The following is a 23,626-nucleotide window of genomic DNA, read 5'->3' as shown; positions in this document are numbered from 1 at the left end:
TCACCAACACCACCCCCACCACCTCCTCCTCCACCTTCACCTTCTTCCTCTACTCCTCCCACAACCTCTCCCTCATCTTCCACCCCAATGATGATAACCACCTCACCCTAGACTTAACCACTCCAAACTCCACCCTAACCAACATTCCAACAACATTCACTGATCTCAACACTCAGAATAATAATATTCCAATCACTTCTTGGCTTGACTACCATGCTCACACCAAAAAACTCAACGTTTTCTTAAACTACTCTTCAGTACCTTCTTCCAAGCCTCAAAATCCAATCTTGAGCGTTGACCTTGACCTTTCTCACTACTTCAAGGACAATCTCTATGTGGGGTTTTCGGGTTCAACGCTAGGAAGCACCGAGCTTGTCCAAGTCATGAGTTGGAGCTTCGAGTTTGAGTCTTTTCAGAAACCGGGTTCAAACTTGCACCCCGACAACGGTTCTAGAACCCCCGCGAGTGTTGCGGTTTCGGACATTCCTTCTCCTTCAAACTCAACCGAGGGTAATAGTTATAACCGTGGCAAGAGATTTTTCTTTGGTGTTGCTGTTGCCATTGCTGGCCCTGCTTTCTTCTGCGTGGTGCTTGTGGTGTTGGGGTATGTTTCTTTCCTCAAGTGGCGTGGCGTGAGGAAATTACAGAAGAGTTTTGGAACAGTGGGGTGTTGTCCTAAGGAGTTTGGTTACAAGGAGGTTAAGTTAGCCACCAAGGGGTTTCACCCTTCGAGGGTAATTGGGAAAGGATCGTTTGGGACAGTGTACAAGGCCTTGTTTGAGTCTTCAGGAACCATTGCCGCGGTTAAAAGATCAAGACAATATTCTCATGAAGGAAGAACCGAGTTTCTGGCTGAGCTTTCTGTTATAGCAGGTTTGAGGCACAAGAATTTGGTCCAACTCCTAGGTTGGTGTGTTGAGAAAGGTGAATTGTTGCTTGTGTATGAGTTTATGCCAAATGGAAGCTTGGACAAGGTACTTTACCAAGAATGTGAAAGTGGGAATAATAGCAACAATGTGTTGAGTTGGAATCATAGGGTAAACATTGCTGTTGGTTTGGCTTCTGTGTTGAGTTATTTGCACCAAGAGTGTGAGCAAAGGGTGATTCACAGGGACATTAAGACTGGTAACATATTGCTAGATGGGAGCATGAACCCAAGGTTGGGTGATTTTGGTTTGGCAAAGCTTATGGATCATGACAAGAGTCCTGTTTCAACACTAACTGCAGGGACAATGGGGTACTTAGCTCCTGAGTATCTTCAGTGTGGAATGGCAAATGAGAAGACTGATGTGTTCAGCTATGGTGTGGTGGTTCTTGAGGTGGCTTGTGGAAGGAGGCCAATTGAAAGAGAGGGGCAGAAGATGGTAAATTTGGTGGATTGGGTTTGGGGGTTGCACTCTCAAGGGACGATCATTGAGGCTGCTGATAAGAGATTGAATGGGGATTTTAGAGAAGGGGAAATGAAGAGGCTTTTGCTTTTGGGGTTGAGTTGTGCTAACCCTGATAGTGCTCAAAGGCCTTCCATGAGAAGAGTGTTGCAGATACTTAATAATAACCAAGGAGTGGCTCTTGTTGTGCCTAAGGAGAAACCTACACTTACTTTCTCCTCTGGCTTGCCTTTGAGTCTTGATGAGATTGTTTCTGATGCAGAGGAAGAGTTGGATTCTGGCCAGGTTGTGTGTGAGATCAAAATTGATTGAAATTGAAGATGCTGAATTTTGTTATTATTATTCATTTGATTCTTTTGTTCTTTCTCATGATGACATTTTCTACTTGTAGTGTCACATATAATACTAGCGAAATTCACTTCACTAACTGGAGTTCAAGCTATTACATTGAACTTCATGGTAAACAATAATGTATTCATCACATTGAAAGCTTAGTATATACCGAAATCCACTTCGTTTCTGGTCATATATATTAGATATTTCTCAAGTTTGCTTTGTGAAACAATTGTATTCTATACTAGTACTTTGGAGTGAAACATATTCTCTCTTTAATTTTGAATAGAATGATGTTGCAACTTTTGAGTGAAATAGATTCTCTGTTAAAATATTTGGTATTCCTATGTTTTGGCTTCAGACTATGACACCAAAGCACCGAAATGTGTTGGCCTGTGTGCAGATTGGTCTGCTCGATTATAGTAAATTATTTTTGTGATTTTAATGTTATAAAATAAAAATAAAAATGGTTATTTGAATGGTTCAATCGTCATCTACTGTTTTACATGCACAAACATGGTTGGATCCTTTTAGAAATTGCCTAAAATATTATATATTTCCAATTGAAGATTATGCTAAGGCTCACAACGTATCTATATGTTAGGAACATTTGGTGACTACTAGTTCAGTCATACGTTAATTTGCATTATTCGTTGCATTGACTAGGAGCCAGATGCTATTGACTTACGTAACGGCCATATGAGGCAAACTCTGAAACCCATTATGATTATTGACCAAAACGCCAAGAAATAAATTAACGAAAAAAGATTGAGCTGTCAAAAGAAACCCCCAAAAAGAAAAATCACGTGTCCTCTTTGAGTCAGGATCCTCAACTATCATTATTTGTTAATGTGGCTTATAAGAGAAATACCCATAAGAAAAATAATTTAATTATTAATTAATTCTAGATTATATGAAGCAATTGCTACAAAAGCATTGTTCAACTTTAATGTACAGACAAGGTTGAATTTCCTGGCTTGGAATTGGAATTGGAATTGTATTCTATCAATCTATCTACATAATGAGATATGGTGAACATGATTGATGGATGCCTTTAATTTAAAAAAGCATATAATTGTTATGAATATTGCTTACATAAACTCAAACATGTGACATGAGGAAAAAAACAGAGCATGTGACATTGGAAAGCAAATAATGTAAAAAAGCATAACAAATGAAAACTTTGCAACGGTCATTAGACGACCCATCGAATCATTCAAATGGAAACAAGTAGTAATGGACCCCATGAGCAGTAGCACATGACTCCACTCCACCTTCGTTGTGGAAAATGAACGTTTCACAATTCACAGAGATTTATTGTATAAATTTAATATACCCGCTGCTGAGTTAATAAAACATTGAGAATTTGAGATGTAGTTACAAAAAAAAAAAGCATTGAGATGTCAATTTTATTCAGATGTTTCTTATTATATGAATTTGTATATGTTAATATTTATTTTTAATTTATTTTTTAGGGAATTTTTATTTATTTATGTAATACATATAACACAACATTCTAAGAATATTACAATTATATTTGCCATCAATTTACTCACATAAAGGATCAATAATTCCATGAAACCCCTTAAATATAGCTGTAAGGAGCTTGCCATTGCTGTCTTGGAGCCACCAAAATCGCATTCACATTGCCAAACTGCCAATGCCGTAGGTATTCAAAGCTCAGAGTAAGTAGAGCCAAAGCCACATTTACTTTATAGGGTCATTTATTTTGAAAAAACATTTTTTATTTTTACTTTTTATTTTCACTTTTAACTACAAAAATGTTACCTCCTTTTTACTTTTTATTTCCTTTTACATTTGCACCACCATAAAACTTTTAAAAATAGATGACATAATAATAACAAGATGACACGTTTTATAATTAAAAATGAAAAAGTAAAAACAAAATTTCTCAAACTAAAGTCTCTTAGGAAACAGCGACAAATGGGTCAACTGGCATTTAACCTATTACTTCTCGAAATCTCTAATATCAAGTGGTGAGTCTAGAGCAATTTGACATTAGAGATTTTGTGAAGTAATAGTTCCAATTACTTGAAACTTGAAAGTTATGATAAGATACTTCACTTAGTTATGACATACTGAACAGTCTTTAGAATCTGGCTAGGTAGGATAAATGTGTAATGTTTTGAGAGTTGGAAGTCACCACTCGCCAGAACAAGGCCATTACATTTATCCTACCTAGACACACAGGTGGAAATCTACCCTGGGTTATCAAGTATGGATATTTCGTGGATCAATATGCTTCTATGCTTTTCTCAGACTGCTACATTTTCTAAATTTGGACAATATCAGCCCGAAGTACAGGTTGCTTTGTAAAAATTTATTTTAATATAATATTAAATCTTCATTCTGACCGTGTACAAATCATTAGTCAGAAATCACAAATTGGCTTCTGCAACATAAGAATCTTCAATCTCAAAAGTTGAGACTTGCCCACAAGATGGAGCATTTCCTAACTGATCAATTGTGTTTGGCTTGGTCCTTTCTACATTCTTCATAACCGTATTTACATTATCTTGTACACTAGGATTTTCATGTTCTTTGCCTCTCGATGCTACCTTGTATTCTGTTAATTTGGTCTTCCACTTTATACCAACTGCCTCTGCCTGATCAGCGAACAGACCTTCTGATAAGGATGAACCACATATTTCTCTGTAAGTATCATAATTGGCACCACATGTATTTCCACCTTCCAAAAGTTTTGACAGTGGATGCAAAACCGAGATTGCACCACCACTTCTCTCCAAGGAATCCTTCACTAAAAGAAAATCAGAAACTAACTCAGTTTTGCTAAACTGGACGAATGCTGCAGTTGCATCCAAGTGGAAGACAGAAACTACAGAAGTTGGTCCAAATACTTTAGATATGCACTCTCTTATTTCGTTTGCCTTCAGCTTAGAAGAAAATCCCCAAATAATAACAATGTTCTCAAACATAATTTTTGGGTACCGCTTCGTCAGGCTCCTGAGTGAAGAATCTGCAACCTTATTACCAGTATTTAGATCAATAATGTCCCTGTGCATCCAACTAAGATATAGACGATTAACGTACTTCTGCAGTTTCTCATTGAGGGCTAATGGTTTTGAAGAATCATGGAGTTTAAAATCGATACCTAAATCACTGCATAACTGGGCAAAGATGCATCCAGTCATGAAGGCATCATATCCTGCCTCATGCTTGCCTCCAGGGCTCCAGCTGCATGATCTGCAAATACACATCTAATGTTGGTATGGAAAGTACCTTTATCTGAAGAGACAGCTTGGTCAACAATACTTTAAGACAAGTAGGACACTAAGTCTTTATTAGACTTGGTAGTCCAAATTCTGAAGAGATCACCTCAAGCTATGTGCAATGTGGAAAACGAAGAAAAGCCACACAAGAAATTAAAATGTTATCCACCTACCATTGAACATTTTTTTCAAATAAAAGAAAAAATGTTTATACTTGTATGTTTATAAACTTTGCATTTTGAGGTTAGATATCAGAAAAAAAAAAAAAAAAAGAAGGAAAGAACTGTCATGTATGAAAACGGTTGAAAATGTGTAACTACAATCATATGCAAACTAACAGTTGAAAAATAAATTCCATTCTCATAAATTTTCAAGGCACTGATTTTGCACCACTAGATTGGTAAACTTAAATCACAATAACCAGGTAAGGATTTATAGAATGAAAGCAGAGACAAACCTTGAATCATCAACCTCAACGTTCACTTTCACATGAGAGAGTGAACCTAGATCTGTGCTTCTGGAGCCAGCTGCAATTTGTGGACAAAATGAAGTGAATGCAGAGGCCAGTGATTTTCTGGACCTTTTCATCTTTTCTTGGAACATCAAATTAGTGCTCAGGAGTATCTTGGTGTCAACAATGTGAGGAAAGCACTTGCTAACAGAGGCAACAAACTCTTCAGGAGTCCCCGGAAGAGGGCCTATAAATTTGCTGTAGACATGTGCAATATCTGTATCATGGAATGGTATATATCATCATAGTGTCTTATAAAATTAAATAGCTTGTCAAGGATTCAGACTGTCGTTGGTACCTAAAAAACAATTGTATCCAACTATCAACTTCTGTTCTGATGAAAGGAGATCAATAACATGGCGGAATCCAACGGCAGCTTGGATCTTCATCTCTTCTGCTCTGTGATTTTCTTCTTTCACCTTCTTCTGCCAGATATTATTTAAATAAAAAAACTCTTTTAATAATTTAATAAGGTGATTTGTTGTCAATAAAACACAGCTCAGCACATTATATTTTAGCTTACTCATCTTTCAGCACCACTGTGCTAGGCCTATACATAAGATGCCAAATTATATAAAGTATAGAAGTATTATTTTTAATATTCATTGTTTATAGAAAATGTTTAGTCATCAACAGATTTTAAATTAGAAATTAATGCCAATATAAAGTCAATTCAGACTTTCACTTTTAATGGTAAGACTTAGTCAGTTACCCTCCACCATCCTTTCAAAAGGGCAGAAGGAACAATTAAATTTCAAAAAACATTAGCAATGTAAAATCACGTCACAATTTAAAAGTGAACAAAACAATATCAAGATTTATTACCAGAAGTAAGTTTAATTCATCCTTTAAGTCTGTATATACGACTAATTGTTGTGAACCAGAAGCCTCACTGTTCACACTGACATATGAAAGATCTTTGAAGTGTTTTCTGATGAGCTGAAAATTTTTTAAGCTTATAGTCAGCAACACTGGGCACAAACTTAACATGGGCCAAAGGATATAGATAAATGGCACAATCAAGATACCGATATAGGAAACAAAATGTAAACATATCAGCTGAGGACACAAAATGTAGAAACATTACCAACTGAATCAATTTAAGCTGGTGAGATGTGAATCTATTAAGCCTAAGAGCTGGATGCATCTCAAAAAAAGTCACTTGAAATTTTGAGTCATTTGAAATTCCTTGAATTTGGTCTTCTTGATTTTGCTCCTGAAATAACCCATCACGCCATTCACTGAATTTATTTTTCATCCGTGCAGTGAACAAAATGTCGGCCGCGCTGAGCAATGGTATATCCCTAACATCTTTTAATTTACCAATGTCTGACCACTCACTATCATATGTAGAATTCAAACTCCTTAATGCTTTCCTTTCTTGTTCTCTGGATAAATAAGATATTCCTGACATTATGAAGGGTGCAAATTCTCAAACTAGAGAAACCATAAAAGTCATGACGTGGTTACTCATGCAACCAAATGCCAATCCTATGAGTCAGTGACAGAATTGGAAGATCTACTAACACCAAAATGTTTCCAGAAATTCAAAATATGGTTACTGGTTAAAGATCATAGGCCTTCAGCATCTTTAATGTCTCCATAATTTTCTAATTTCCTATAACTATAAAAGTCATGCATATAAAGACCTTCCAGTTAGCAAATAACCTTAAAAGTAGAGTACACAGAGCTCTTTGTATATTACCTCTTTTTCCATTGAACCACTCAAACATCTAAGTATAGACCCAGAAGTGAAGCATCTTTAGCTTCGTATTTCCATGTATAGAAATAAAGCATGCAAGGTAATCTCAGTTACTATGGCAGGGACCTTTTATGGTAGATGTTAATGCACAAACTCTTTTCTTCTATTCATTAGCTAATTAGCTTAACAGTTAATACCAAATGTAGCGGCAAGAAATAAAAGGAAAAGTAAGCTACCTTCATGTATGCAAGCATTAAAATCAAACTGGTATTTAGCCAAGAAATCCATTGATGTGGTCTGGCAGAGGAATTCATCACATGGACCCAAGCCTGCGAGCTGCTGTCGAGGAAAAACATAGAAATTGTGCCTGCCAAGGAGCAATTCTTCAACTCAGAACAGCAGAACATTCATAAAAATAAATAAATAAAGGAAACAAAGAAGAATAAATAAAATGACACCATATCTAGCAATAATAGTAATCAGAACCAAACTGTCAAGGAAATCCAAGAATCCTCCCCTCCCCCCCCCCCCCCCCCCCCCAAAAAAAAAAGAAAATCAAAATAAAAAGGAGAAGAAAAATGCAACAACCTAATAAACTGTATTTGCATACTCATAATTCCACATAAATTACTAAAAAAAGTTTTTTTTTTTCTATTACTTGGAAATTGAAATATTATACAAATATACTTAGAAAGTCAATTCAAACCAGCCTTTGAACAAATCCAAGTTATGCTGTTGCATTCCATTTTATAAATCCAACACATTATGAAAACCAACAAGAAATAACTACAAAACCAAGCCACATTATCAAACTGGTAAAAACCTGCAATATCGTCACTTATCACTTCCATTTCATTGGCAAATATCTTCACAATTAAAAAATGGTTTCAGAATACCATCCATCCAGCATAAAAATTTCTTAGCACACCCTTTAATTTTCCATAGAAATTAAATTTGACCTAACACCAACAAAATCCAGTTCATTATAAAAACACACCGTCACACACACACACACTCTCTCCCCTAAAACTAGACTATATATTAGAGTAATTATCAAATTGGTTCCTAATATCATGAGCTCCAGCCAATTTAGTTCCTGAAATTATAAGAAATGTAATTTCATTATTATGGCCAAAATGAACGTTGTTTGACATTTTCCTAAGTTCAGTGATTAAATTAACTGTTATTCGTAAATTCAGGAACTAGTGAATTAATCCTATTACTAATCTCCCACGCAAGAAGCAACTACGAAACTCATATTATAAATTATTATTTCCAATAAAAATCGAATTAGCGAAAGAACATTCGTACGGATACGCGACGAAGGAGTGGTTGGAGGGATCCCAACGGAAGGGGCAAACGCCGAATTGAACGACGGCGAACTTGGTGGCGGAGTCTCGGACCTTCAGGTACCGCACGTCGGAGCGGTCGAACTCCAACAACTCGCGCCACGGAGCGCTCGTCACGCCGGTCATCTCGAGGTCGATGGCCACGAAGTCCGACGTCCGGACATGGCGCCGGAGCTCCGCCAGCGACGGTTCGAAGTTCGCGGTGGTAACGGTCTTCGAAGGAAACGCCACTCCACATTGCGTGGCGGTGGTGGCGGATCCTAGGGCACGTGCGAACGCACGTGAGAGTGCCGGAGAAGGAAGTTTATGTGGTTTCATTGGTTGTGCACTTGTGCTGCAGTTTTTGGTCGGAGGTTTAGAAGAGGGACAGCGAAAAATAGTAGGGGAAGGCGGAGACGTAAACGGCGTCGTTTAATGCGTGGGTCAGTGTCGTTTGCGCTTGGGCTCAGTTTGTTGGGTCGGCCCAGCTGAATTGGATCCAGTTGGTGAGAAATATGCAGCGAGAAAATATTTTCTGGGCAATTGCTTCCTGCATTTCTGAATTTACTTCCTGCACACTAATCCGGAATGTAAAATTTGAATTCCGGATTAGCCATTCCAAAATCTAAAATTTACCTTCCGGATTACATTCCAGAAAGGCTAATCTGTAATGTAAAATCACTTTCCCAATATGCTTTCCAGAAGGTTAAAAAGGTAAAGGAAACAATTGCCTGTTTTTTCGTGTTAAGGCAAGTGTGGGAGTGTCACATTTGTAATTTGCAAACCATAGCTTATTGATAGGAGAAACGTCATTATAAAATATTAAAGTCATGAAAAATGAAAATCATTCTGAGATGTTTTGAATTGGCATCTAATAAACAATTAGCTTAAAAAATCGGTGGTAAGGACTATTCTCAGAAAATACAGGATTTGAAATTTCATCTTTACACAAAAGTAGAATACAAAGAGTTCCTAGTTCCTAGTTCCTACGGGTATGTGAGAAGAAAAAGCTGGCATGCACTACCTAAGAAAAAATTTGTAGACCAAATGAAACGTGGGGATGGGAATTAAAATGTATTCAAGTTTAATATGACTTCTTGGTTAATGGTTGGCATACACATGTCAAATGAAGAGTGAAGCACCTGTTAAATAATTCATTGTTTGTAATTTTGGATTAACATTTAACTGTGATGTTTTAGTAATTACCTTTGTAGAAGTGACTTTTGCTCAGTACGGTAGCAAGTAAAGTGGGGGGGTGAATCCTTATTTTTTTCAACTATGAATCTCATACATTGGCGGAATTCATCTTCAACACATGATTTAGACCGCAATATCATTCTTTCTTTCCTTTTTTAAGTGGTTGTAACTAGAAAAAACACAGCTGCAATTTTGACGTGATTAAAGCTACATGTCAGATTTGCATGGAATAATTCTTAATGGTCCTTTCTCACCAATTCTTGAAAAAAAAGTACAAAATAAGAATCAAAGTTGAAGATGACATCACTGGATAGGTACAATCTAAGAGCTTCTAAGATAATATAGAAGTAACCATTATGGAGTTTCAACAACAAATATAAAAGAAAACAGTAACAAAGAAACTTGAACATATATATGCATGGCACAGTGAATAGTCATGGTGCTTGCTGAGTCAGGAGCAATCTCCTATTCTTAAGCTTCGTAGGAGATCCAAATATCCATCATATTCAGGAGTGATGTATCTGCAATATCAGAACACATAATCATTAAGTTCTCACCAAAACCATCCCAAGAATAATAACTTAAGACAAGTGCAAAAGAAATTTCACTTTTGTTACTTTGTATACACAGTATAATTGCAACATATGATTTCCAACATATATTCACAAAGCCTAGAAACTCCAAATCCGATGTGTACAGCCCACAAAATTTCAGAATGACAACAAACCAAACTTGAATTTCTAGAAAGCACATACAAATACCATATGGCTCCCAGAATAGATCAATGACCACATTTCAATTCTCTATGCATGTTAGGATGATAATGTACAAAGGCTGTTTAATCTTTTCCTTCCATTTAGTTATTTACATTAGCATACAGGAAAAAAAGTATTGAAGATACAAAGAGAAATACCCATGTCGAAACAGGAAATCAATGATTACAAGAGCGCAATTTGCCTTGAAAAACTGTGTCTTGCGTATGATTTCTGCAACTTGTGTAACAGGGATCAACTTGAAGCTATCAACTTCTCCATCTGATATTTTATTAAACCAGTTATCACAAAGGGTGATCATGGCACCACTAGAACATAACAACAGTAAATTTGAAGAACATGTACGGCTCACCTTTATTTTTCGGAATGAAATCTTTTGGAAGTTTTAGATCATAACAGAACAGAACATCTCTCTTGTATCTATATCCATCAATGTCCTTGTATGAAACAGCACCAACCGGTATGGCGCTGTGAAAGCATCAATCAACAGAATTAGACAGAAAAAGAAAAGAGTACTACATATATGAATTTTGACATTTTGGCTTATGGTTGGAAAGAGTGATCTAGTTCACACAGCTAATAAGCATGTAGAGCATAGGTACAAAAAGAAATCCATTTAACTTAGAGTTGATTAATAGTTTACTTTGTTATCTCATTTGAAAAGAAGGTTAGTAACTTACTTGACAGAGATAGATCTAGGTATTCCTGCTTCCTCTTCACATTCCTTTGCAAGATTCTGCTGACAATTGATTCCATGCGGCTGTGACAATAGAAATTAACTTAGAAACTCAATGATAAGTTGATTTGCTTATATTAAATTGAACTAAAGGAAACATTTAATAGTAATTTGATCTTATTAGCCAATATTGATTTGCTTATTCAGTGACTCTGCATAAATAACACTGTTAAGTTCCTTACCAGAGGCAAGGTGATTCACACTAAAGGTAATAGTGGTCTTGAGGAGAAATGTGTAAACATTTCAAAGCTCAGAAAAGATACAAATGAAACTACAAACCAGTCCTCCTGCAACTAGCTCATCAAGCATTCCAGGATATGTGGATTTTGTACCACTTCTCTTCCCTATCCATAGGTGCTTCTGCCCATCCAGCTCAACATAGCCATTCATCTGGGTTCCATAAACCTAATATTTGAAGAGAAAGAAAAATAGGTTAAAGATATTAAAGATGAAAAGTTAAAAACAAAAGTGTTAGGATATAAACTGAACTATCAACTAGGAAGCCTGTCATAAAACAAATATTTACCAAATCTGTTTGAGGGCAAATCATTAATTAATTTTAAGACGATGCCAACACTAAGATTGGTAACACTCAGTTTGACAAAACTAAAGCAAGTTAAATTTTCAATTTCAATTTGACAATGAATATAATATTTGACTGATTTGTTTGAATGTTTTTATCATGAAATTTATTTGGATATAATAGTTTATTAATTGATATATTGAGAGGGAAGCTGATTTTGTTCCCAAATGATAAATTGAGGCTAAAGATGCTTCAGAAGAGTAGAAACAACAGTCTAAACTGTGATAACAGCAAAACGCACGGGCAGAATTCAGAGTACAGCTGAATATAGGACTTCAAACATTTGTAGGAACAACAAAAAAATTTAGAAAGCAAGTTAAGCAATCAAGTACTCAGAGAGATTCCCATTTACCTTTATGCCAAAATAAGGAGCTGCAGCACGTTCTAATGAAAAGAAAATCTGTGCACCAAATGATGATATCACAGGGTAAAGCTGGTAAAACATGGACAAATAACATAGGTTAGGTACTTAGGCATTAGGAAAGCATAGAAGAATGACAAAATCTAGTATATTCTATATTTAATCATAATTAATACCTCATTCCGTATCCCTGGAATATGCTCCTCTCCCAAACGTTCTACTACATATCCAACTGCACTGGTTCTTTCCTCAGCTGTCTTTAGCATTGGATGCAAAGAAACAAAGTCTCCGTAGAGGCCTCCATTATATTTATCTTTGGGGAAAATGAACACATTCCCAAAGCCTCTCAAATGCTCAACAAACCTGAACTATTTGAAGTTTAGCCAGCAAACCTGCCACTATCATAGGTAAGAAAGAATTGAAGTAAATTTTACCCATTGTGAATGAATCCAACAACGTGGTCCTCAATGATAAATGGAAGGAATTCAGATTGTTTCTCCTACAAGTAATTTCAATGTCAAAAACACAGACTAAGAGTAAACTCAAGTCTGCTAGGGTCAGTCACTGCACCAACGCAGTAGAATTGGCAGACATACAAACAAGTTATCCTTAAATTTTAAATTATAGCCAGATGCCCAGATCCAAAGTTCAAACTTCAAAATCAGAAAAAAAGAATATTTCATGGGAAAATAAAGATGAGGGTTACCCAGCTAGCAAATGTAAGATTTCTAACACACCCCTTTCGTGTTCAGAATTTGATATCGCGGAGAGCGAAATTTACAATACTAGACATCTCTGCACATGGTCGTATAGTAGCCAGATAGGGGCCACAAGTCTAACAATAATCACTAGGATATACTCTAATGTCAGCTTATAATTAGGATTTGGGACCCAAAAATTACCTAGCTCATGTGATAAGGATTTTCTTCACTTTTATACACCATTTTAGCCATACAATCAGTCAATGTAAAATCTCTAACACACATCCTCACACTGATAATTTGATATCTCAAGTGTAAAAAACTTACAAGACTAGACATCTGCATATTGACCAATAAGATGGTGAGTGATCCGATAAGTCTAACAATAATCATTATGATAAGCTTTCATGTCATCTTATTTGGGATCCCAAAAACTAGGTAGCTTATGAGATAAGGGTTGTCTTCACCTACATAAATATTTCAGTCATTCAATAGCCAACTTATGATCTCCAACATTAGCCAACCCCATATTTCAAAAGCCGAAAAGGAACAACTTTATTGGAAAATAGAGGGGATGATGCACAAACGCACAATTGGGTGTCTCAAACTCTCAATATACTAACTTGTCTTCATTGTTTGTGTTTCCAAGGAAGCAAAGGAGACAGTGATAAGAGCTTACAGGAGCACGGTTGCACAGTTGAACTTTGTGGAAGAAGGCTTGGAGATAAGTTGAGCGGTGTTGTGTGGCAGTTTGAGGTTGAGATATGCGAAAGGCATCGTCCCATGTGAATGAGAATGTTGCAGAAGAAGAGGACAAGCTGTGGTAGATAGAAGTTTTGGAGGGTAAGAACGAAGAGAAGGTTCGTGAGCTAATGTTGCTGAACGTAGCAAACTTGCATAGGCAGAAAAACGTTGCCATTACTGTTGTCTGAGTTATTCAGCAACAGTGAACTTGTATCTCATGTCTTAACACAATCGAATGAAGTAAAGCCAATTCATTCTATTACGGTCAATTTCTTCCTTGTCAGTTTTGTTAGGCCCCATTTCTTTTATGGCCAGACATTTCAAATCATCTTCTTTTGTCAGCTCCTTCCATCTAGTGAGCTGTATAACCTGGATCAAAATAAAACTACCATGCAAAAATAGGACTGTTAACACTGTTACTCAAAAGAGTAATAGTATAGGAGTGTTACTTAAGAGTAATGCTATTAGGATCTTGTTCATTAACAGTGTTGTTAAAAATCATTCACAATTGACAGTACAATTTTTTTTAATTAATAATAAAATAAGTTGTGAAAGATGAGATCACTAATCCAACTCCAAGTCTAAGAGGAAAATAATAATTTCTAATCATGACATATAGTCAACTTTCTATCATAAAACACATATTGCTACTGGTCTATTTAAAAATAGTGTTTTAGGCTTATTTAAAGGGCTAACTATAAGTAAGCTTTTAAATAAACTTTCATATTAACATTTTAAATTGATAAAAAAAATATTAACATTTTAAATGACCAATATAAAATTTAAAAAAGACTTACAGTAAATAAATGAACCTAACAAACCTTTACTCACTCTAGAAAAACTGAATCAATAATATATTACAATCTTACATAGTAAATCATTAATAAAAATAATATTCACATTTCCATCATATTTTAAGTTTAAGTTTAAAGTCATTAGCCTGTTGAGAAATATGTTAGTAGGCTTATTTAAGGCCTAGCTATAAAATAAGATTTTAATTAAAATTTGATATTAATTTAGTATTTTTAAAAGGTCAATATATATATATATATATATATATATATATATATATATATATATATATATATATATATATATATATATATATATATATATATATATATAAAGGCTTACATTAGTTTGACTCAAATGTTAGATTTGAAATATAGATAGTATTCAAGTTTTATAAAGCTGATCTTAGCTCAACACATTCTCATTCCTGTAAATTAAAAAATCATTCGAAAAAAGATTAGTTTCCATAAGGAAAGTTGAGTATAATAATAATAATAAAAACTAGTCTCTAAACAAAATAACAAATTACAATTTAAGTTTTTCTCAAAATTATTTATATTTAATTTGTATCGAATTTATTGATAATTAATCTTTGTCGAAAAATTTAATTGATCACTTTTAACAATCTAGCTTATAAGGATTGAACTTAATTTGACAATGTCTCTCATACCAACAACTTATAAAAGAGATAAGAATCTAATAATTATAATTTAATTAATTAATTAAATATATTTTTTTATCCCTAATAAATATCTATTTTTTGTGTTTATTCTTAATAATTTTTTGTTTTACATTGATTCTCTAATAAAATAATAATTTTTTTATCCTCAACAATGATAAATGAAAGAATTTTATATTTATTTTTAATAAATTAGTAAATTTTATTTTAAACTATAATAAAATTAATTAAAATATTTATTAGAGATAAAAATTTATATTTTAAGCCTTAATTAATTACATATTTTTTAAGCTGGCTTCTTACTATAACACCACATATGGCCTTAAATTCAAATAAACTCATCAACATTAATGAAGCATTACTTTCTCCTATACATACAAATTTGCTTCGTAGTTCGTAGAAAAGATAGTATATCTATATACGCTCATATTAATAAATAAATAAATAAAAAAAGCGAAGCGACCAAACAACTCAGAACCAGGTCGCTCCTTTCCAAGAAAGGCATCATCGAAAAAGCGAACGGCACGTCACGTCGTCACCGTTTGCCAGCTCACCGTGCATCCCCCACTCCACGTCACGCGTGACGCTAAATCTAACGGCACAATGTTCAGTCCCCTCGGACACGTAACGACGTTCGACGAATCCCGTTACACTCTCCGTAAGGCCCATTTTCGGCCCAACTCGAAGTCGCAACAAGGTCTTCTACTGCATACTCTTTTCTTCCTTCATCGTCATCTCGCACTTTCTCTCTCTAACTCAATCTCTCTCTCTCTCTCTCTCTGAATTTTCTCCTCTCTCCGATTCCTTTTATTAATTGGAGTTTACTCGCTCCTTTTCCTTTCCCTGAAAACATTTCCTCGTCGTATTGATGTCGGTATGTGTTGTTTTCTCTCTCTTACTTCTTTTTTTTGTGATAATTTGTATTTTCTCAATTGATTTGATTTTCTCTTTGATCATTGTATTGAGCTGTTGTATACGATTCTCCAATCGCTTATTTGCTTTTCCGATTTTATTTTTTCTGTGATTAATTTTGATTTATTTGTCTCAATTTTTGTTGTTCATTTCTGGATTTCGATACTGTGATCCTTCGGTTATTTGAGCTTTAGGTTCATGTCTTCGATTTCTTCTGATTACATCTAATTATTATTCTTTGTCTTTGTATGAAATGTTTACTTGTGTGCCTTTTTGGTTCGATCCTCAAATGTTATGTGAAAGACTAGAATAGTCTTAGGATGTTGCTGCTCTTTACCATGTTTGTTTGGTGAATAATTCGTTTAGATGTATTAGTTCATGCTTTAGTCTTGCCTTAAATTGGGTGTGTTAATCGAAGTCAGTTTAACTGTGAGATTTTTCCTATTTTTGAATCACCGTGTGCTTTGGGTGATTGTTGCTATTTTTGTGTTTGTTCTCTTTTCTAGTAGCTTCTGAATCGTGTCGGCTGTTATCAATTATCAATATCGTAGGTGCTTCTAGATCAGATTTCTAGTTGATTTCCTTTTCTTCTTTTCTTGTCCGGGGTGAAATTACTGAATTATTTGTTGTTTTGTTCTGTTACGACCTACCCTTTTCGGAATTACTACCTCGTGATTTGTTGTCTTTTTTTCTCTTCTGTTTTATGTATGGATTATGATATGTGAACCTCAGTTCTTGTTGCTTAAATAATTTGGCCAGAGATTTTTTTTTTCTTTTAAAGAGAATAACAGGATTTTATTAGAAAGGGCTAGTAGGGAAGTTGATCGTAAGCCGTGTAAAGGAAACAAGAATGCTAAAAAACCAAACCATAAAAGGTCAAATTGTACAATGTCATAGATCTTTATCCTGTTTCATCTTCCCATAATAGTTGGAATGGTATAGAATATAAAAGTTTTTCTAACTAGCGGGACAAATCCAACTTTCTCAGAAGATGGAGAGAGTCTATACCATGGATATTAAACCACTGAACAGTGTAGGAATGAATGACTGCTAGCCTCTGAGTAGGGAAAAAAAAACAAGAAAGTAGAGAGAAACTTTGTGTGAGTGATGACTTCGTTTGTAGATGTGCTGCAAATCATATGTGATTAGTTATGTCAAGTGCTGTCCAAACTCTAAATGATGACTTGACCTTTGTGTGAGTGATGTATAATGGATAAGCAAAGGGGTCTGGCAATTAGAAACATGCCTCTTTCTAGAGATTGAATAAGAATTTGGAAGAACAATTTACGTGAATTGACACTAGAATAATACAAATAGTAGCATGTCTATGATCTTAAGGTTTGGGTTCTTTACCAACAACAGCTATTCCTTTTAATCAAACTTGTCTGCTTTTATGTGTGATGTTTGGTCTTCATTCTTTTATGCTTAATAGGAACCCAACTTTATTATTTGAGACATACATTTATCAAACTTTTGTAGTATGTAGAAGATCTATTATGTTATCAGCTTTACACACTTTCTTTCCAGTTATATAATTATCAAGTTCATAAAAATGTTAAAGAATTATTTTAAAAATATTTTGAGTCTTTATTTTGCATTGGCTAATCTAGTTATCCTACAGGAAAAGGGCCGGCCACTTCCAAAATTTGGTGAATGGGATGTCAATGATCCAACCTCAGCTGAGGGGTTCACAGTGATTTTTAATAAGGCCAGGGATGAGAAAAAGACAGGTGGTAACCCAGATTCACCAGGAAAGACTGCCACTGATCCTCATAGCAAACCTGCTGTAGAGCCTGGCAAAACTCAAACTGTGAGATGTTCTTGATGAATTCTCTCTCTACTTACCTGACAAACACACCACTGTTTTTATTTTTAATCTGAATACAGCATATTTTGGTCCATCTGAACAGGAATTTTAACCATGCAAAAATGCTGATTGTGTTGTGACATGTGTGTCACGTCATGTATGCCTGTGTTCTTTGCATGAGTTGAGAAACTATTGGATGACATTTTCAGTAACTTAATAAGTGTTGAGAAAATATGCTAGAACAAGAATACTAGCTTTGGCCTACTAAATTCAAGATGTATTAAAACTCTGATTTATAGTTTGTAAATTATAACCTCTGCTGAGTTTGCTTCCCCCTCTTTGTTAAGAATACGAAGCCTTGGCATACTAAATCCATGATGTATTGAAACCATGATTTATAGTTTGTAAATTATAAACTCTTCTGGGTTTTCTTCCCCCTCCTCATTTTGGTATCAATCTCTGCCAGCCTACTAAATTCATTCACAGTATTCACTCTTGCTTGAAATATATTTTTTCCTTATTAAGCTGTGATTAAGATCTTGTTAAAAGCATTAAAATGTCCAAAACAATAAAGGAAAAGATGGGTCCATCTTCTATTTGATTTGATTTGCTCCAATAATTTTGGTCTATGATTTGTGAACCTTTGAAATGAAGTTGTGTTTTCTGAGGAGATTGATCATAGAAACTGTGGTTTGCATTGGATTTTGTTTGGGTTTAGATTGTCAAATTGAGATGTAATTATTTTTAATTAGATAAGCATTCAAATTCATTCACAGTATATATTTGTCATTTTCTCCTTATGAATGATTTTACTTGGTTTCAGAAAAAATGGTTTTGCTGCATGCAAAACCCTTCTGCCGAATCATAGCATAGCAATGGTTGCTCCTGTGAAAAGCCTGAACAGAAGAACAATGTTTGTGTAACTAGTGTCACAGTATTTTCTCTAAGATAAGAGCTGTAGAGTCATAAGCGAATTCTACGGAATTTCTATTATGTGCTGTAAAAGTGAGCTGCAATGGGGGAAAGAAAAGAAGACAGACTATTATTTATGTGTGTGTATCAATGTTGTGGTTTATTATTAGGAGCCAGGGTTGCTTCCTGTTTTGCCTTGTCTTGCACTATGAGCTAGAGAGTTGCTTGTCACATTGTATTGCTTGTATTAACAAACAAATCCTATTTTATGAACCCATTTTATTCCTTCCTTTGATTTCTTTGCCCTGATCAAGTTTTCAATTTGGTACACCTTGCTGTTCATCAAACTAGTTGTTCTTTTCCAGTTTAAACTCCTCTTCTAAGCTGGAAGAGAACAATAAAAATAAAAATAAAACAGAAAAGAAGTGTATGAGACAAATTTGTTTACTTATTTTTGCACTTGAAGACATAAAATAGTCCTGCATGCATGTTAGATTAAAAAAATAAAAATTCCGAATACATATTTGTCATGTCAATAGCTTCTTGCTGGTAAATCTAGCTAAGAAAGATATATGCTATAAAGAAGTTGTTTTTGTTGCCATAAAGGGTACATGATGTTAACCATGAAGTTTCAAAGTTGCATGAAGTAGATGCCCTTGATGGTGTTAAAAATAACGTGACAATAATTGTTAGTATGCTGGAGCATCTTTGCTTTATTCTATATAAATTACTTTAAATAAAAGCATTCAAAACATCAGGCTTGCAATTTTTTAAAAGGAATTTTGTGAGTCGAAATGGAAAACTACAATTCAAATGTGTGCTTGCTAGTTCTGTAGAAATTAAAATTTCATTTTACTATGGTTCAAAGTTTTGCTGAAATTCTTTCAACCGACAATTATTTATCATTTATTTGGTCCACTTTTCCTGCGAAATTTAAGAGGACTCAACAAGAGAGCTCGGAGACAGCAATATTAACATGACTTTTTTGTGTAGCACAAGACAAGAATGCATGTCCATGTGCCTAAAAAAAAAGAGCCTAGCAGCTAAATAATCTTCAATCAGTAGGTTCTAATGCATGCAGTGTAACCTATAATGGCCAACATAATTTAGTGGACTAACAAGTTATGCTCCAAAATCAACGTAGTGACACTTGAACTCTATATTGCAAGCTTTCTTTCAAAGAGGCGACGAAGAAGATAAACTTGGAGGGCGCTGGCTCCCATTAGTGCCATTGATTCAAGTATGGCCTTGTGAAGTGTTCTGGAGCTCAATGCATTGCTTACTGCAATTGCAATGAAATTCATAGATATAATCAAGTATATATTTTATAAAGCAAATTACAACAATATCCCCGAGGTTTCCTGTAATTACACAAGCATTCTCTGTTTTTTAATCATTACTTTCGCCTCCTCTATAGGAAGTGTTAGTGTAAAGTTTGGAAGGCGTTAGTGTAATGATTTCAAACATATACGGAGATATTAATGTAATGTTTTCAAACTTAAAAAAGGATTAGCTTAGGAAAATAAAAAAAAAAGGATAAAGATATGTGTAATTACATGAAACCTCATAGTGTGTTATTGTAATTTGTTTTATTTTATACGCAACCAGTCACTTTGTAAAGAAGCACATGTCATATTCTAGGGAATAGTTCATACTAAACATCAAAATTGACCTTAAATGTAGTATACATGAACATATAATAGTGGGTCAAGAATCATGAAGTCTGAAATCTCATGTCAAAGAAAAATAGCAAGTTTTGTGAAAATATTTCTTTGGAAATTTGAGTTTCTAAAACCTAAGTAGACTAGTAGAGTAGAACATAAATGAACAGTGGTTCAACCAAACTCAGGAGTTTTAACGAGACCAGCAACTTTTATATTTAGGATACAAATATTTCTTTTCTATTTTTTCTTTTTAAGAAAACAGTCTTTTTATTATCATACTTAGGCCCTTAGCCAAAGCCTAAAGCATAACAGTTTATAAATGTTACTCCTCCTCTTCCTCCTCTGTGATCATGTTTCCACAATTTGATTCAAGAGTCCTACACATACTTTTTTTGAACACACATCTTATTGGTTGAAATTTATTGACAATGACAATTTGTGTGTCTCACATCTTATTAATGGGTCTCTCTTGATTTTTTAGTTTTGAATAAATTTTAACCAACAAAAGAATAGGGTGTGTGTTGAAAAGTGTTACTGCCCAGTACTTCTCTGATTCAATAATTCTCCTAGTATGATTCAGTAGTTCTGCTTAGACATTAGAACAAGTCAAGAAATTAAACCAATAGAACCTCATTGTGATATGTGATGTACCTATTGCCTGGCGTTCTGTCTGAGCCTCAAGCCAATGCTGTTCATACTGAATGTTGAAAAGTGCATGCTCTAACTTCGTTATCTGATCTAACAAAGGAGTTAAATGCTCTGCAAAGATAAAAGATGTCAACAGCCACTCTCACCTATTCACATAGCTTCACAGTTGCAAAAATGTACTAAACTGTAACAAATTAATCAGTTCAGTATGGCTCACCATCTTTTGCATGCTGATCAGTGAAATGAACGTGGTTAGAATGGACATCAAAATCAATTGTTTCATGATAGGGAGACTTGTTGGTGAAGCAGAAGCGATGAGGTCCATTGTCTCGAGCCACAAATTCGAATATTTCACTTGTCATGTCATGAAATTCTTTAATTGTTTCACCAGAAGGTCCCTTCACCTAATGATTCCAACAAAATTTATAGAATCAATGGTTGACTTCAGAAGCATTATAATTTACTAGCATATCAATATTCAATTTAAATTTAAACAGGACATGTAATAATTTGTTGTAATTTATCATTTTATTCTCACATGGAAAGCAAGCCCTCAATTAAAAAACATGCCAGTATCCTAGATATTTATTATGAGATTAATTTCTACGCACTCAATATAAAAATTACATACGATAAACTAATCAAAAATCATTATTAATATGACTTTTAAAATAATTATTATGAAACTTAATAAACTTTCACAAAGCATATCCTGTTATTGAATGATTGTAGAATTCTGTTAGACTGATAGTACATACACCCTTTTCTTATTATTGTAGGGCCGAACCAGTGTTGTTATTTTTGGAATTGATCATATGCCTCCATCTATGTTGTTTCAAATCATGTAGGAAGAGTTACACATTTTTTTAAGGAGCATATAAAATTAAAATGAGGAATCTCTATGATCAGAAAAAAATAAAATAAAACATTTTTCACACAAAAGGGTCCGAAATATATTTCACAGTGCTTACCGAAAGGTCTACACCATCATTAGTATATTGCCAAGATGTATCAATCTTGATCACAACAAATGAAGCCTGGACTCTATCCCCTTCATATTGAACATTATGAGAGAAACAGTCTTCTCTGTCAATCACAAATCTGATCCCAAGCACTGCATTCAGGCTGGAAAAGATTACCATTGCAGTGGCAAATTTTGATAGCCCCACTTTCATCTCTTTCACTACATTGACATATTCAACAAGACTCAATTGAGTATGCTATTACAATTCCTTATAATTGCACCATTTTCCATAATCATTTTCCTTAGAATTCCATATAGTACATGAAACTGATCCATCAGTTTTGTAACCTATATGATATGATATGATAAAATTGCCCTTTCCACAATTTTCACATTAATCGTCATCTTTTGAAAGGATGATTACGTAAAGCTAAATATATTTCCTTTGAAATTTTCTAAAGAAAATTTTCCATCTGAAAAGCGGGGAAAACAAATATCATCATGCCTGATAAGTGATATCTATGTTTTAAAAACGAATTGACATGATTATAGAAACATACATGCAAGAATCAAATTTGAAGAATGTTACCTTTGTTTAATCAAATATTTTGCACCAAAACGAAAATTGGAGTAAGGACTCTACGAGGAAAAATTAAAGAGGAATGTAAGATGGGTTGATTTGTAAAGCAGTTCGTGAAGTTAATTTGAGGTCTACGTTATTAACAAGATGTGATCCACTTCGACACAAGTTTCGAACAACACGTGTTGGACTACTAATGTTGTTTTGGATACTAAATAGAAATTATCAATGTACCTCATGTCAGTATAAAAAAAAGTTATTCTCCCAACCAACAGAAATAATAGGCAGGTACATATGCAGTGGTGGATTTATAAAATTTTCTTAATAGATACAAAAAAATGGTCTATAACATTTTCAAAGAAAAAAGATAATATAAATTTTATAAAAAAAAAGGTATTAGAAGAATTAGAAACGGTCAAAATAAGAATGATAAATGCTCATGCAATGTGATTGATTAACTATTTTATATTTTTAACATGTCTTTTCACACAAGAATTATTTGAAGGAATAGATAATAGTAATACATGTGTATATTTATAAATCAATGTCGAAAGATGGTTTTCTACCCTAGTTTTAAAATCTGACTCGCACGGGCCAAATGAACCAAAATATGATTGAATCGGTAAAATTCGGTCCAAATAATGAACCAAAATATTTTTTAATTTAATACCTTTGTGATGGATTGAATCTATGATCTGGTGCAAGTAAAACTTCAGAACTTACCACCACGCCAACACCATTACTTAGTAAACTTATCATATTATACAAACAAAATGAATTATGCACCGATAGTATCAACTTTTTTATATAATCATTCAATTATAACAGATCATGTATAATAAGTTTATTAATTTTAAAAATAATTATCTTTAAATAATTCAAAAAGTAATTTATGATTGAATGACAATAAAAAAAATTTTACATTGTTAGTACATAATTATTAAACTACATTATACATGTATATTTAACTTTTATGATATTTATACTTATTCATTACGATTCAACTATTGACCTACTAATTTGATTAGTGACCCATTAATTTAGCGTCTCAACGGGTCGA

At 34.1% G+C, this 23,626-nt stretch overlaps 5 protein-coding genes across 9 annotated transcripts in view; 2 read left to right on the top strand and 3 right to left on the bottom strand.

The window, feature by feature from the left end:
* The window catches only part of LOC100808744 (probable L-type lectin-domain containing receptor kinase S.7), a 3,500-nt gene extending 1,800 nt beyond the window's left edge, over positions 1-1,700 (top strand). Inside the window, exon 2 of the mRNA XM_006603081.3 lies at positions 2-1,700. Within this exon, the coding sequence (XP_006603144.3) occupies positions 2-1,700 (1,699 nt within the window). The remainder of the gene's footprint in view (position 1) is intronic.
* Positions 1,701-4,051: 2,351 nt separating this feature from the next.
* Positions 4,052-9,185, bottom strand: LOC100808217 (poly(A)-specific ribonuclease PARN). Of its 3 annotated transcripts, XM_041012099.1 has the most exons (8): positions 8,497-9,185; positions 7,422-7,552; positions 6,571-6,890; positions 6,309-6,422; positions 5,782-5,908; positions 5,430-5,700; positions 4,855-4,946; positions 4,052-4,500 (listed from the first exon to the last, which is right to left on the bottom strand). In XM_041012099.1, exons 1-8 carry the CDS (start codon positions 8,850-8,852, stop codon positions 4,121-4,123), a joined length of 1,791 nt encoding a protein of 596 aa, XP_040868033.1. In that variant the 5' UTR covers positions 8,853-9,185; the 3' UTR covers positions 4,052-4,120. The 3 variants fall into 3 exon arrangements, with proteins under 3 accessions (XP_040868033.1, XP_003552994.1, XP_006602122.1); XM_003552946.4 differs by having other exon boundaries at positions 4,052-4,946; XM_006602059.4 differs by lacking the exon at positions 6,309-6,422 and having other exon boundaries at positions 4,052-4,946.
* A 723-nt stretch (positions 9,186-9,908) lies between these two features.
* Positions 9,909-13,854, bottom strand: LOC100802005 (nudix hydrolase 20, chloroplastic). Of its 3 annotated transcripts, XM_041012100.1 has the most exons (10): positions 13,456-13,825; positions 13,192-13,331; positions 12,598-12,662; positions 12,340-12,526; positions 12,155-12,235; positions 11,499-11,624; positions 11,164-11,243; positions 10,836-10,951; positions 10,624-10,744; positions 9,909-10,231 (listed from the first exon to the last, which is right to left on the bottom strand). In XM_041012100.1, exons 2-10 carry the CDS (start codon positions 13,255-13,257, stop codon positions 10,162-10,164), a joined length of 912 nt encoding a protein of 303 aa, XP_040868034.1. In that variant the 5' UTR covers positions 13,258-13,331; positions 13,456-13,825; the 3' UTR covers positions 9,909-10,161. The 3 variants fall into 3 exon arrangements, with proteins under 3 accessions (XP_040868034.1, XP_003551432.1, XP_025982710.1); XM_003551384.5 differs by lacking the exon at positions 13,192-13,331 and having other exon boundaries at positions 13,544-13,854; XM_026126925.2 differs by lacking the exon at positions 13,456-13,825 and having other exon boundaries at positions 13,192-13,445.
* A 1,908-nt stretch (positions 13,855-15,762) lies between these two features.
* LOC100305772 (protein NOI4) lies at positions 15,763-19,005 on the top strand. Its single transcript, XM_003551381.4, has 3 exons — positions 15,763-15,953; positions 17,613-17,801; positions 18,622-19,005. The coding sequence occupies exons 1-3, from the start codon at positions 15,948-15,950 to the stop codon at positions 18,664-18,666; spliced, it is 240 nt and encodes a 79-aa protein (XP_003551429.1). The 5' UTR covers positions 15,763-15,947; the 3' UTR covers positions 18,667-19,005.
* LOC100807684 (transmembrane emp24 domain-containing protein p24beta2) lies at positions 18,856-22,191 on the bottom strand. The gene is made up of 4 exons (XM_003552945.5): positions 21,994-22,191; positions 21,240-21,426; positions 21,026-21,133; positions 18,856-19,992 (listed from the first exon to the last, which is right to left on the bottom strand). The coding sequence occupies exons 1-4, from the start codon at positions 22,162-22,164 to the stop codon at positions 19,868-19,870; spliced, it is 591 nt and encodes a 196-aa protein (XP_003552993.4). The 5' UTR covers positions 22,165-22,191; the 3' UTR covers positions 18,856-19,867.
* Between the last annotated feature and the right edge of the window lie 1,435 nt (positions 22,192-23,626).

The sequence above is a fragment of the Glycine max genome, chromosome 18 (assembly GCF_000004515.6).
Source record: "Glycine max cultivar Williams 82 chromosome 18, Glycine_max_v4.0, whole genome shotgun sequence".
In the NCBI taxonomy this organism is placed as follows: domain Eukaryota; kingdom Viridiplantae; phylum Streptophyta; class Magnoliopsida; order Fabales; family Fabaceae; genus Glycine; species Glycine max.
This window is presented reverse-complemented; position numbering and strand designations above follow the sequence as displayed.

Excerpts from the sequence above, each read along its gene's own strand:
- LOC100802005 (XM_003551384.5), bottom strand. The coding sequence starts at position 13,783 with ATGGCAACGTTTTTCTGCCTATGCAAGTTTGCTACGTTCAGCAACATT. Across the intron at positions 11,625-12,154 it reads CTCCTTATTTTGGCATAAAG|GTTTATGGAACCCAGATGAA; the intron begins GTAAATGGGAAT and ends TTCAAATATTAG. Across the intron at positions 10,745-10,835 it reads TTTCATTCCGAAAAATAAAG|ATGGAGAAGTTGATAGCTTC; the intron begins GTGAGCCGTACA and ends ATAAAATATCAG.
- LOC100305772 (XM_003551381.4), top strand. Across the intron at positions 17,802-18,621 it reads AGCCTGGCAAAACTCAAACT|AAAAAATGGTTTTGCTGCAT; the intron begins GTGAGATGTTCT and ends ACTTGGTTTCAG.
- LOC100808217 (XM_003552946.4), bottom strand. The coding sequence starts at position 8,852 with ATGAAACCACATAAACTTCCTTCTCCGGCACTCTCACGTGCGTTCGCA. Across the intron at positions 5,701-5,781 it reads TGGATACAATTGTTTTTTAG|ATATTGCACATGTCTACAGC; the intron begins GTACCAACGACA and ends TCCATGATACAG. Across the intron at positions 4,947-5,429 it reads GTTGAGGTTGATGATTCAAG|ATCATGCAGCTGGAGCCCTG; the intron begins GTTTGTCTCTGC and ends GTGTATTTGCAG.
- LOC100807684 (XM_003552945.5), bottom strand. The coding sequence starts at position 22,164 with ATGGTAATCTTTTCCAGCCTGAATGCAGTGCTTGGGATCAGATTTGTG. Across the intron at positions 21,134-21,239 it reads TGATCAGCATGCAAAAGATG|AGCATTTAACTCCTTTGTTA; the intron begins GTGAGCCATACT and ends TTATCTTTGCAG. Across the intron at positions 19,993-21,025 it reads GACAGAACGCCAGGCAATAG|TAAGCAATGCATTGAGCTCC; the intron begins GTACATCACATA and ends TTGCAATTGCAG.